Source organism: Clinocottus analis, unplaced genomic scaffold, assembly GCF_023055335.1.
Source record: "Clinocottus analis isolate CAN_PGR_092001 unplaced genomic scaffold, fCliAna1.0.p SCAF_25, whole genome shotgun sequence".
NCBI lineage: Eukaryota > Metazoa > Chordata > Actinopteri > Perciformes > Cottidae > Clinocottus > Clinocottus analis.
In genome coordinates this window covers 2,870,508-2,882,942 of record NW_027175987.1, presented here as the reverse complement: position 1 = coordinate 2,882,942, position 12,435 = coordinate 2,870,508, and the positions used below count along the sequence as shown (strand labels likewise).

General features: G+C 45.0%; 2 protein-coding genes across 3 annotated transcripts in view; both read right to left on the bottom strand.

Annotated features, from left to right (window-relative positions):
• Positions 1-32: 32 nt before the first annotated feature.
• cimap1d (CIMAP1 family member D) lies at positions 33-2,535 on the bottom strand. The gene is made up of 5 exons (XM_068591391.1): positions 2,157-2,535; positions 1,962-2,055; positions 1,324-1,434; positions 785-898; positions 33-524 (listed from the first exon to the last, which is right to left on the bottom strand). The coding sequence occupies exons 2-5, from the start codon at positions 1,999-2,001 to the stop codon at positions 37-39; spliced, it is 753 nt and encodes a 250-aa protein (XP_068447492.1). The 5' UTR covers positions 2,002-2,055; positions 2,157-2,535; the 3' UTR covers positions 33-36.
• A 1,261-nt stretch (positions 2,536-3,796) lies between these two features.
• Positions 3,797-12,435, bottom strand: part of cpamd8 (C3 and PZP like alpha-2-macroglobulin domain containing 8) — a 39,575-nt gene continuing 30,936 nt past the window's right edge. For both annotated transcript variants that reach the window (XM_068591565.1, XM_068591566.1), the window contains 7 exons: positions 10,281-10,355; positions 9,995-10,100; positions 9,527-9,637; positions 9,232-9,444; positions 7,584-7,658; positions 5,304-5,505; positions 3,797-4,793 (listed from right to left, as the gene is read on the bottom strand). In XM_068591565.1, coding sequence (XP_068447666.1) covers position 4,793; positions 5,304-5,505; positions 7,584-7,658; positions 9,232-9,444; positions 9,527-9,637; positions 9,995-10,100; positions 10,281-10,355 — 783 coding nt within the window. In that variant the 3' untranslated portion in view covers positions 3,797-4,792. The remainder of the gene's footprint in view (positions 4,794-5,303; positions 5,506-7,583; positions 7,659-9,231; positions 9,445-9,526; positions 9,638-9,994; positions 10,101-10,280; positions 10,356-12,435) is intronic.

Below are 12,435 nucleotides of genomic sequence, written 5' to 3'. Positions count from 1 at the left end.
CCAGATCACATAATTCTGTTTTCTGTGTGATGATAGTCAGTCAGAAACCTCGACAACTAGTGGAGTAACAAATTCGGAGTGCCTGATGCCCAGGGAGTAGGCTGGTGCCCGAGCCTTGTGAACTGTCACTTTCTCTGGATCATAAGTTCCAGGACCGGGTTTGTTGGTGGCATCTCTGGGTAAGCCGTGACGTCCCAGCATTGAAAAGGCCGGCTTTCTGGGTAGATAAACACTTGGGTCCGTACTGTTGTACCTGCAAGGCCCTGGTGTCTGGGCTAAATCCACAGAGGGTCCCCCTGTGCTGTAAGTAGCTGACATTGTGTAACTTGCGCTGGCTTGCTTGTTGGGGACTTGAGGGCCCATGAGTGGAGGGAGACAGTACTTGTTAGGAGCAGGTACTGAGTCGACGCCCCGGTATTGTGAACGAGAGCCCATTGTGTAAGACGGTGGTTTGCGCTGGAGGTTGCATGGTGGGGTTTTCTCAGGGCTATATGCACCCGGTCCAGGTGTCTGGAATAGCTCCTCTGGTGAACAGAAAACAGTTGGATAATTCAAACCATCAACTCAACAACATATGGTCGAGTGCATACTCATTGTGATTCAAATTTTCAGTTGTAACAGCTGACACTGGATTTGTAGTAGTGTCAAAAACAAATGTTTTTGTACGCAGGTTTATCCTTTCACAATGATGGAGCAGTTAGATTGTTCTAGGTTTAAGATGCAGCATTACAACATATTTGAAACATACTGTGCACTCAAAATGACAGTTAAAAGAGGAACTTACTCTGTGTTTTCACTCGGCCCAACATCGAGTAAGCAGGTGTGCCATCCCGTCCAAAACGAGTCATTTTTGAATCAATGTGATACTGTGGCCCTGGACTTGAGTCTACACAATACACTGTAGGGAAAGTAAACAACATATAATCTAATATCTGCTCTGTCAGTTTGGTTAGATTATGAAGTTGTCCTCAAATTAACTGGCTAGATGAATTTAAGAAATTACTAAAGATTTATGAAGGGTTGTCTCCCCCTATAGGCTTAAATGTAACATTACATCACTGAGGAGATATAATTTGATTGGTCATGTGGTGTATTTAAGGATATTAAATTATTCTGAAAAGATGACTGTCAAATATTGCCCACAAAAAAATGTATTGTAATGTTTGTGTATTCTTGAAAATATGTATGTCTCAAAGTGTTGGACAGCTTCAAATTGTTTTATTGTATACATAATCAATGTTTACTCTGCAGCTAAGCTTTGTGATAGCCTAAACGTTTTTGTTTTTTTTTTAAAGAGGGGGAGAGAGAGAAAAAAAACCTCACTGGTGTCACTCATCCTGCCATGGAAAGAATAAGCGGGGCTAGTTTGCTTGGTGAAGTCATGGCCGTTGAATCCAATGGTGGGAGGAAGCCCGTAGCGCCCGGGCCCTGGTCCTAGAGACACGTGGGGAATTAACAGAGCTGTACGGCCTACACACACACGCCATTAAACATGTTCACAGTGCACAAGTGAAACGGTTGTGCAGTTAATTTCAGCTCCAGTCACTTGATAACAATAAAGCAATTTGCAAAATTGCAGAATGTTCCATCACTCATAAATAATTATGGACACTTATCTGATGAACTCAAGTATTGGTCAAGATTGATCTGCATCTTCTTTCTTAACTTTCGCCATTTTAAAAAAATGTTTCATGTAGGTTTCTCTGCATGTTCTCTTGCATTGTGGAAATATTTGGAAAAAGAAAATATTCAAAAGAAAATGTTCTACATCACCACACCTTATAGTGTACAAGTGTTCGGTGTCGTGTGCACGCAGAGCAAGTAGGAGCATTTTTCACAGAGAGGAGCGAGTCCTGGCAGGTCTGCACACTTGGAAATCCTCCAATCTGCTCAAGTTAGTTTAGTTTTATACAAATGGATTTACGTCATCAATATTTTCCTCTTATTTTTTTTAAACTTACCTTTTTCTCTGCCTGCTATTAATGGGTATTTTTTCTCCATTTGACTCTTTGTAGGGGTGAGCGATACTTCAGCAGTCCCTCAGCGGTAACAACACTGTCAAAACATTCAGACAGCGTGTCAGCTGGGTGAAGAAATATTAATAGACAATTCTAAAATCATAAAAACAAAACTTGACAATGTGTTTTGCACCTTACCACAGATAATTCCCCTTTTTAGCCAGCACTGAGGCAGACTGCATACTTGGAAAGTCAGTAGTTAGAGGATCGCCTCACTCCATGTCCGTGGTGGTCTTTCTTACAGTGAAAACTTAGAACTCTGGATGGTCCAGAATCGATCGCTAATTTCCTCTAAAAACGATCAGGAAACCTGAGACTCATAACAAATATCAAAGTGCCAACAGCAGAGCAGACTCTCCACTGGATCGGGTTTTTATCCATCCGCCTGTTTGTCCCTTTGTCCACCTGTGGTCACATGAATAGCCCTTCCTCCACACAGGTTGATGTATAGGTGCACTCAGCTGGTACTCAGGAACAATGTCATCACTCCGATTCACTCTCATGTAATGCTAGCTCCCGCTGCAAGCCATGAAACCAAGATCCCCCTCTCCCTCCTTTCACTCTTTCTGCTCATCGTAGTGTGGAGAAGCAATATCACTCTTCAGCCATGCGTGCAGTTGCCACGGAGACTGCTGTGGATAGTTGGCTACGGCCTGGTCCCCCGCACTGCTGGTGTGTCGTCGCTACAGGAACGTTTTTCCTTTTGGACTTTGGAGGGCAGGAGAGGAGGGGGCGAGGGGGTTAAAGCCGACAGCATCTGCCCAGAGCATTGGAGAAGGGTTCGGTGTGTGAAGTTTCATAACTTTTGCCTCCAGTTCCACCTGAAACCACAAACTACACGCGTCTTTATTCTGAAAGTAGGAATGCAGAGAAAATTCATAGATATTTCTTTGCCGTGGTTGTGCATACTGTGTTTTCTCACACACACATGCGTAAAGCCCCAACACGGCGGGGTCAGATGCCGGGGCAGCACACCTGGAGCGGTTACAGGCCGACTCCCTCCCTTTGTCAGGCGACCCTCTGGTTTCTCATCTTCATCTCCATCTTCAGGGCGAACCGATTACCCAGATGCAGCAACGGTTTAGCCCTCTTTGATCTCCGCTAGCGCCACTGATGATTTGTAGTCGGGATCTGACGGACTCGTTTACGGGCCCGAGGCGCCCCGTTGCCAGAGGCCACAGTAACTGAGAGGGTCGACAAGTGACATGTGCAGAAAACAAACATTAAACTTTAACAGGCTCAAACTCTCTCCGGGCTGCTGCTTGAGGTAACCCGAATCTGTTGCGAGCAGTTTCACAAACGCATGTAGTGTGGCGCACATCCAAACCGAGAGACGTACACACACACACGGATGCACACATGTTCACTTCTTTCTGTCTCCAACACAGAAGCTTGCCAGGGGTCACCGAGTCGGTTATCAAAGCAGAGGAGCAGCAGGGTCGTGACGCAGCTCGCTGCTGACAGGAAATGATCTCCAGACTTAACTAGCCTTTCAGAGGAAATGGAGCAACGCAGCTTTCATGGACTGCACCTCCTGAGCTCGTGGAGCAGATACATCTGCTGCGCTGCATCCGCACGGATCCCCTTGTTTTAAGGAGTAACAAGGGTGGAGGTGTAATGGCGCGAGTTGTAACTGAAAGGAATAAGTTTATGAAAGTGCAGAAGCTGATCATTTTGACACGTAACGCATTAATGACCCGACACCCGAGCAAGTCTCGTCTGCTTATTAACCACAGCATCAAAACAAGACCAACAACTTGGATTGTATACAAATTTTATTCTCGTTTGTTTTAAAAAGCACAGGTTTTGTTTGATATGAATAAGGGGCTACATTGAATCAAATTTGGTGCATTTACAGAAATTGAAAACTTCATTCTTGATTTTTAAGTTGATTGCTTCACGAATCAAAATTGAACAAAAAATAGCTTATGAACTGTACAATCAAATCTCAAGGTAGGTAAGGTGAAAGGCGACTTGAGAGTAGATGATGTTGGTGTCTTGGTGCGACAGTTTCAGAAACGTTTGATCTGGTGTGTTGCATGTCAGTCCCCTTCTCTTTCTTTGTCTCCTGTGCTGTCTAATGAATGCAAAAAAAGCCCAAAAGAGTTTTTTTTTTTTTTTTAAATGAAAAACATTTGAGCTTATGTTTCTGTAAAGCATATGGTTAGCATATGTCTCTTTTCCAGCAGGATACCAGCACAGGATTTCATCAAACATTTCAATAATTGGGTTAAAGCTTGCTATGAAAGCAAAAGAAAGCCTTTGACAGCACATATCTTTTGTTTGAACTCAAAGAAGGGCAGAAAGTGGACTGTGTGGGCGGGCGATGACAAAAAAATAAAAATGATATGACCTCTAGCTACAAATAAATACCACAGATAGAAAATATAACAAAATATTTTGCTTAAAGTCAGGTGTAATTACAAACATAAATACTTGATTATTTCTTCTAGTGATTATAAAGGCAGTACAGTGAATAACAAAGACGCTATGGTGCCTATTGGTGACCAGGAGTCTGGAGGAAGAAGAACAAAAGTCTGGAGGACGCTACCTTGATAGCGGTCGCACACAGTCGCATCCAACCACACACACAAATGTAGAAATGCATCCACACGGTCCCCATTCAAAACAATCTAACGGCTAAAACACACTCTCATTCTCCAGACTCCATCATCTCTTCCCTTCAGGCCGAGCAAGTCCCAAGTCTCTCTTCTCTTTCCATTCACTAGCATATTCACAAATAATGTACAATTTGGAGGTGGGCACGTCTTCACTCTGGGAACGACAAGAAAACAACACAAACTTTTTATTTTAAGGCCGTGTGAGACAGTTTTAACATTTCTTTTACGGAACAGTTCAAATCTAGTAGAACCTATAGAGAGATTATATCACTGTCCTAAAAGAAAAAGGTCTTTCAAGGTTCTCTATGTGACATTCAGTGAGCTGATATAGCATCAAACAACACATTTTCTTTGTAAAAAGTGGAGTATAGTGTATTAATGTCTAGCTGCTATTAAATTAAAGTTTAGATGGGTACTTTAGTTTATGTCCAATGAGCATCAAATGTAAATGGATCCATTGCTGGTGACAGACAAGGTGAGGAACTCGGCAAGTATTGAGAAACAGACCGGTGCATTGTTGCTTTTGGTCTTTTGCCAGTATTGTGTTGACAAAAACAAACATACAGAAATAGATGAACACCAGTATATCCTTTCAGCTCGAGGCAAAAACACGCTGCAAACATGTCAAGACCCGGAAACAGAAAACAGTTGGAGCCGCTCCTACCATCGATCAGGGGTGTTTCTTGTGTCCAGTGTGGGAAGCTGGGTATCTGCTGGCAGGAGAACCTTCTGTTCTACAACCTCCCCAACTTCGGGAATGTGGAAAAGGTCGCCTCCCTCTGCATCAGCAAGGAAAGGCTCAGAATCTGGGTCGTATTCATAGGAGTAGTAGGACACTTCTGCCATGGAGCCCTGCTCCTCCTCACCTGGAGAGATCATCAAACCAAATGAGAGTTGGTAGAGAGGCCTTTTAAAGTGAATGGTTAATCCCAATATCTGAATGTAAGAAGATAAAATCGACTTTGCAGGTGTTTTATGAGGAAGATAATACATTTAACACGTATGTTAAACCCTCTACGATACACACAATGCGTTCTGGTGATCAACACTGGATGCAAACATAACCACAAGGCACTTTTAACATCCTTTACGTCTGAAGCTCTCGCAGCAATACCCCATCACAGCCACTAGGGGCCCCCATTGCCCAAAGTGTTGTATTGTCACATAGCATGCTCCTACAGACTCACTCTTTTGAATAAGAGTATAGCTTTATTAAATGTTCACTCAGACAACGTACTATGAGTCCACTTTAACTACAATTCCCATCTTCAAAGTTTCAAGTGGAACACAGTGGAGGTCTAAACACACACACACACACACACACACAGAAAATGTAAACATTTGATTCCTCAAGACGGGATTTAAAAGTGACTGAAGCTCATTCACATGAAGGAACATTTCATCTGAAATGAAGCCTGAACGCCCGTGTGTCCGTTATTATGTATGTTGTCTTCTGGTACACGTTCCCTAATAAGACAAGTCTGCACAGGAAAGCTAATTCCAGAGCTTCAGCTTCCTCCACCGTTCCAGTGGAAACTGTCAGCTCCCTGGCACCAGCCCGCCTTCACCTATTACACTCCCAGTGCACTTAGCGGGCATGTCGTCAACATTCTAATGGTTTACAATGACAGTGTTTTTACAGTACTTATTCAATCTAATCACCCCTGAGTTATCAAAATCAAGGTGAGTGTGTGTGTGTTTGTCTGTGTGGGCGTATTTGCCTGTATAAGCATGCAATATGTGTGTGTGTGTGTGTGTGTGTGTGTGTGTGTGTGTGTGTGTGTGTGTGTGTGTGTGTGTGTGTGTGTGTGTGTGTGTGTGCATGCATGTGTGCATATATAGATATATACATATGTGTGTGTGTGAGTGCGTGAGTGCATAACAGCATTCCTGTGGTGAGTGTGAAGCGTTAGCTTTTGTACAGAGACCTTTGGCTAAGAGCAGCTTTGTGAGCTGCAGCTACCGGGAGCTGCAGGCTGGGAAACAAGTCAGTGCAGGCTGTGCCACATCACACACACACACACACACACACACATAGACACACTGACACTCACACACCTGTACACAACTGTAAACAACATCCATAGAGGAACACATATTCAGCACATGCTATCCACGCGCACACAGCATGCATGTACAGTATGCACACTTCTGCAACCTGTGAATGACTCGCATTGCCTTTTTTCATGTTCGTGTTGCCAAATGCAACACAGCTACATCCTCCCCGCCGCACGCAGCCAAACATCCTATCAGGAATTCTCTGGCTGCCTCTCGGGAAGTGGCAGCTGATCTAAGCTCAAGCCTGCAGTGTGAAACCTATCCACCTATTTATCACACCGATTGGAGACGTGATGTGGTGTCGGGGGAATGTGCTGCCACACACACCACCTACATGTCTGCTTTCCTCGACTTTCTTCTCATCGTTTCTCTCTCCACCCTGCTCTTTTCCTTCTTTCTCTTTCTTCTTTCATCTTGTCTGCCGCTCATCCCTCTTTAACTTTCTTCCCCCCCCTTTCTCAGTTTTACTCCCCCCCCCTCGCCTCCTCAACCCTTTCATCTCTTTGTCTCGCACTCTTTCTTCCTTCTGCCCTTGTGAACTCCCTTCCCACCCATGACAAAAAAAAACACACACACAATTTACTAAAACTGTTATATGCATTTAACATATGTCATGCCTGAAACCTCAACATTTACATTCAGCTGACAGAAGCCCAGATTGACTTTTTAATGGATGCAGAATCGCATTGCATTCCTGCAACGATCACAGCGGTCGCCTTCAGACAGCAGACATGGCAAGAGGGACAAGCTCCTGTAGAAAAGATGTCGAGTGCTGCCTCTGCTGCTTAGCAGGCAGATGAAGGGAAGGTTGGTAGCAAGAGAGAGGGGGGGGGATGCAGCGGTGAAGCTGTGTATGCGTAAGGAGAGGTGTGGTAGATGAAGGTACCTGTGTGTACAGGCGCTGAGGGCTGCTCGGTTTCCTGGTTGGCGATTGGTTGCCTGTCCTCCACCCTGGTCTCCCCTGGAAATACAAACACATACAAACACACACACACACACGTTAGATTATTCACATTTTTGTGGCCGCCTCAGCACTTAAAACACTCGTAATGAATTCAACAGAGTTTCAGTGTTGCATAATCTAAATACTGCCCAGAAGCATTATCCACCCCACTGAGCAAGACTTCTTGGCAAAACAATGATGTACACTCAGTCGCAACAGAAGCCTGCATTAAAATCCTTCCAAAAATAGCAGGGGCCAAACTATGGCCAGAGGGACCATGTGTGGAAACAAATTGTATCTTTTCCCTTTTCAAAACAGGGAAATGGCGGCAGGAGTCTCCCCCGCACAAGCATACACAAACAAACACCGTCAGGGAGCTCAAAACAAAAATGAAATTCTTTTGATAATCTACAGCATGAACCACTTGGCACAAACTGAGGGCTTTTCCCACCAAAGTTTTGTCTATGCCTTTTTCCAATCTGCTCCACAACATGAAGGCTCCTTTGTTGTTGGGCTGCGCGTCGGAAAGGAATGTGACAAGGATTTCAAAGGGCTGGACAAAAGCACTCTGTCATTTGGAGAGAGCCCTGTAATACAGCACAGAGCAAAAGAGGGTGTGTGGGGGTGGAGGGGCACGGCGGGCAGCTCTCCTCAGAAAACTCGTCCAGTAATCAGCTCAACACCTGAACAGCTGTTTCTACAGCTTAGATCACAGCACACACACACAGGCACACACTTGCACGAGCAAACCGACACATAGAAATGCGTGCACAATGGACATGTGGACAATTACTCACATGACCACACACACACACACACACACACACACACACACACACACACTAGTTGTAGCCAAGCCAACTGACTGTATTCGATAACTAAAACAGACACATACTTGTTTCTTCCAAAGGGAGGAACAGTTCTGGGACATGCTGTGAATGTCTGTAAGTTACAGCACACCTATTGTGGACCTGAACAGCACACGGTCGGTATGAGCTCCTCTTGGATGCTCCAATGTTTCAAACTAGAGTGAAACGCAGACATCAAAGCAATTATTTCCATCCAAGTCAAGTAGCATTAGCATGATAATCAGGCTCAATTGCCTTTTGTGTTTCACTTCATTCATTCAGTCCGACGTTTTGTTCATGTTGGCCAACTTCTTGTTTTGTTTTGTCCTAACCAATCAGCAGCTATTACATTGGATGCTGGGAGCAGTTGACATTGTTCACATTGATCAAAGAAATATGTAGATCTGAGAGCCGGTCCTGTACATGCGCTTACAACCGATGAGTCCATCTTATCCACACTGCCGCTACTTTCAACAAATGGGGCTACCAGGTAAGTAGCTAACGACGTCAGAAGAGAACACTCACTTCTGAATCCTGCCTACCAAACTCTGATTGGTCGACCTTTTCTCAAACCAGAAGACCTGTTTAAAACCTTGAACAGATCTGAGATGTGGGTGGAGATTGAGAGGACTGGAACCCTGTTTTGTGGTGCAAGCAGCAGCATGAGTGAATTGTGGAGCTTCAGTCGTTGTAAGGCCAAAGTCCAGGTGACGTCAGATGATGTGTAATGTGTGAGCTCTTACTGTGAGGACACTGGGACAGCGGAGCCTGCTTGATGCGTGTCCCATTTCGACAGGCAAACACCTCCATCTGACACTGGTTCTGGTAGAGCTGGCCATCCGACCCACAAACTGGCTCATCGTCGTAACCGCAGTCCCTGTAGCAAGTGCAACGCTCAAACTGCTCCTCCTCCAGGCAGCCAAACACATTGTTGCACTGGTTGGCCTGCACAAAACCTGCAGGGGAAACCCTTTCTTTCAGAGGCCGATGAACGTGGGGCGCCTCTGTGAATCATTGGAAGTGTAGCACGAGTCTCACCTATCCACTGGTTGGTTGAACTTTCCACCTCATTGCAAGTGGGTCCATCACACAGCTCCCGCGCCAGTGGACTGCTCTCGCTGACGTTGTAAAACCGGGTGGCCTCGAAGGCTGCATGAAAAGCACAGACCCACACCAGCACGTTCACACATCCACACAGACAAAACAATGATGACGCTGACCGTAACCAGGTCATAAACTTGAAAGAAAAATATCCCAAAAGAAGCCACTTCCGAGCTTGGTGAGTTTCTAAGTTTCCCTTCTTTGAAAGAGCACTACCGGAGTGCCTCGGCGGCTGCGTGGTTTAAAGCCCATGTAACGTCTCGGGCCAGTCGATTCCAGCCTTGTGACCTTTGTTGCATGTCATCCTCATTTATACACTGTTCTCAGTCAAATGAAGGTAAAAATGAGAACAAAAAAAAAGCTCCTTAAAAAAAACAGTGTTTAAAATATTCGTCAGATGCACACCTGGTTCATAGTAGTCATAGATTTTGACCGGAACAGGTGCCGTCTTGCCCACAATGAACTCCCTGATAGCTTGGAAGGCCACACATGTCATACACTGGCTGGGGATCTGAGAAGGAGTGACAAACACAGAAAAAAATAACTTATAAAAACACACACACACACATGCATATGCAAATATGTGTACTAATACACTACTAACGTGCCCATGCACACACACACGCACACACACACACATCCCTGTATAAACACTGGTGAGTAACCATATCTAAATTTGGATTAAACTCACCTCATCAAAGTAGAACAATACTTTTCTTCCATTCAGCTCATATCTCTTCAGACCCACTCGCTTGTCCATCAGCAGCTGTTGAGCAAGACACAAGAAAATCAGGTTGAGTGTGTGAAAAAACACTCAACACAACTGGATCCAAGAACATCTGTGTGGAAACGGACTCGAAGATTCGGACCTAGTTTAATGCAGGAATTTTGTGGGTATGTGTGTGTTTTTATGTCCTTAATTGAGTGGAAAATACATTTTGAAATGCTTCCCTTTCTTCTCATTTGCTTCTAGCATTACCCTGTCACCTAACCGTACCATTTTAACCAGCTAAACTTTAACATGTCACATGGCTACATCCTCTTTAAAAACATCAGTTTTCCAACAATGCACCATTAATGCATACAAATTGTATTATATCTATCTGGATCTAGTGACCACTGTGGCTGATGCTGAAAAGACTTTAGGCCGCAGGAGATTAACAGTACAAAAGGACCATTCATGGACAAAGAACACATGGCTCATCGTGAAGCCAGCTGGACATTTGATTCCAACATTAATGGACAACGAGTAGTCACGGACATGGACAATAGTAATCAGCACCACAGCGGCCTGGACAGCTCCGTCTCATGCTAACCAGGCGTTATTATTCACTGAGAGTAAATATATCACAGAAACCCTGGAGAGACGAAGGTAGCGCCCGCAGCTCGCATTTGAATGTACTCGGTGGGGAATTCAAGCCACATGTACCATATGGTCATGACATGACTGGAAAATATACAGGTAACTAATCATGGAACTGGCTACAGGCCTTCATTAGTTTAAATAAACAACAAGAAATTATGGCTTTCCTCTGAGATCGCCTGATCAGTGTTTTATACTTTAGAGCGTTTCGAGAACCTTGTGGATTAACGCAGAGTTGGGTCAGACATGCATGACCATATCTAGTAAATATGAGTGTATGAATGAGTAATGGGGAAGCTGTTTACTGCCAATTTGTGTGTGTGTGTGTGTGTGTGTGTGTGTGTGTGTGTGTGTGTGTGTGTGTGTGTGTGTGTGTGTGCACAGAGAGCCAGCAGAGTCCATTCCCCCCAAGGGCCGATTTTTCATTCTGTCAAAGGTGGCAGCCTTTGGACAGCAGGGGTTTATGAGGTGCTCAGCCTGAGCTGGCGCCACCGAGACACACACACACACACACACACACACACACACACACACACACACACACACACACACACACACACACACACACGCACACACACACACACACACACACACTATCTCTCTCTTTCTCTCTCTCTCTCTCTCTCTCTCTCTCTCTCTCTCTCTCTATCTCTCTCTCTACATCACACACACACACACACTGGTCTCTCTGTTTACAAAAGTATTGTTTGTCTATCTAGCAACTACACCTTGCCAGTGAACTCCCTTAGTTTAAATGCTGTACCCAGTGTGTTCTGGATCGTTAAACAGAGCTCATTATATTGGGTGATAAGAGGCAACGGCTGCAGTGGCTCCAGTCACCCGACATCGTTCACGACTACAGCGTCCACGAAAGCAACTAGACATGACCGTAGAAGCCAAGCTTGCCACCATAAATTGAGGAATGTAAGTGGCAGTCGGGCAGGCAGCAGTAAAACTCCAAGGGAGGCCAGCAGGGGTGTAAACTGAGCTTGTTAGCCACTACAACTTGGGTCAGCCTCAACTGACACACTCACAGGCGTATACGTGTGTACGTATGTGTGTGCGTGTTTAACATCTCCCCAGGTAGCCAGAGATGTGGCTCTTTTAGAGGTGGAAGCCTGCAGACTGAGGCCCTATAACTGTCTAGTAATGAAGGACAGGCCTCTGATGAGTGGCTCGGGAGCTGACCTGGATTCAGCGCTTAAGTTAATCATCTCTCTCTCTCCCTCTCTCTCTCTCTCTCTCTCTCTCTCTCTCTCTCTCTCTCTCTCTCTCTCTCTCTCTCTCTCTCTCTCTCTCTCTCTCTCTCTCCATCAGCCGAACCATTCCTCAAATCACCCATCCATCCTACTTTAATCCAGTCCTCTTGGTTTTGACAGTCTATCTGGTCTCTTCCCTCTGTCGCTTGCGAACTATACAAAGTCTCTACTTTTCAAGACACAAAGAGGTGTGTGTGTGTGTTTGGCCCGAAAGGCCCGGTGAC

Coding starts and splice junctions, on each gene's coding strand:
- cimap1d (XM_068591391.1), bottom strand. CDS start 2,001: ATGGAGAAAAAATACCCATTAATAGCAGGCAGAGAAAAAG. Junction 899..1,323: donor TGGCAGGATGAGTGACACCA/GTGAGGTTTTTT, acceptor CTTTCCCTACAG/TGTATTGTGTAGACTCAAGT. Junction 525..784: donor GGGCCGAGTGAAAACACAGA/GTAAGTTCCTCT, acceptor TCTGTTCACCAG/AGGAGCTATTCCAGACACCT.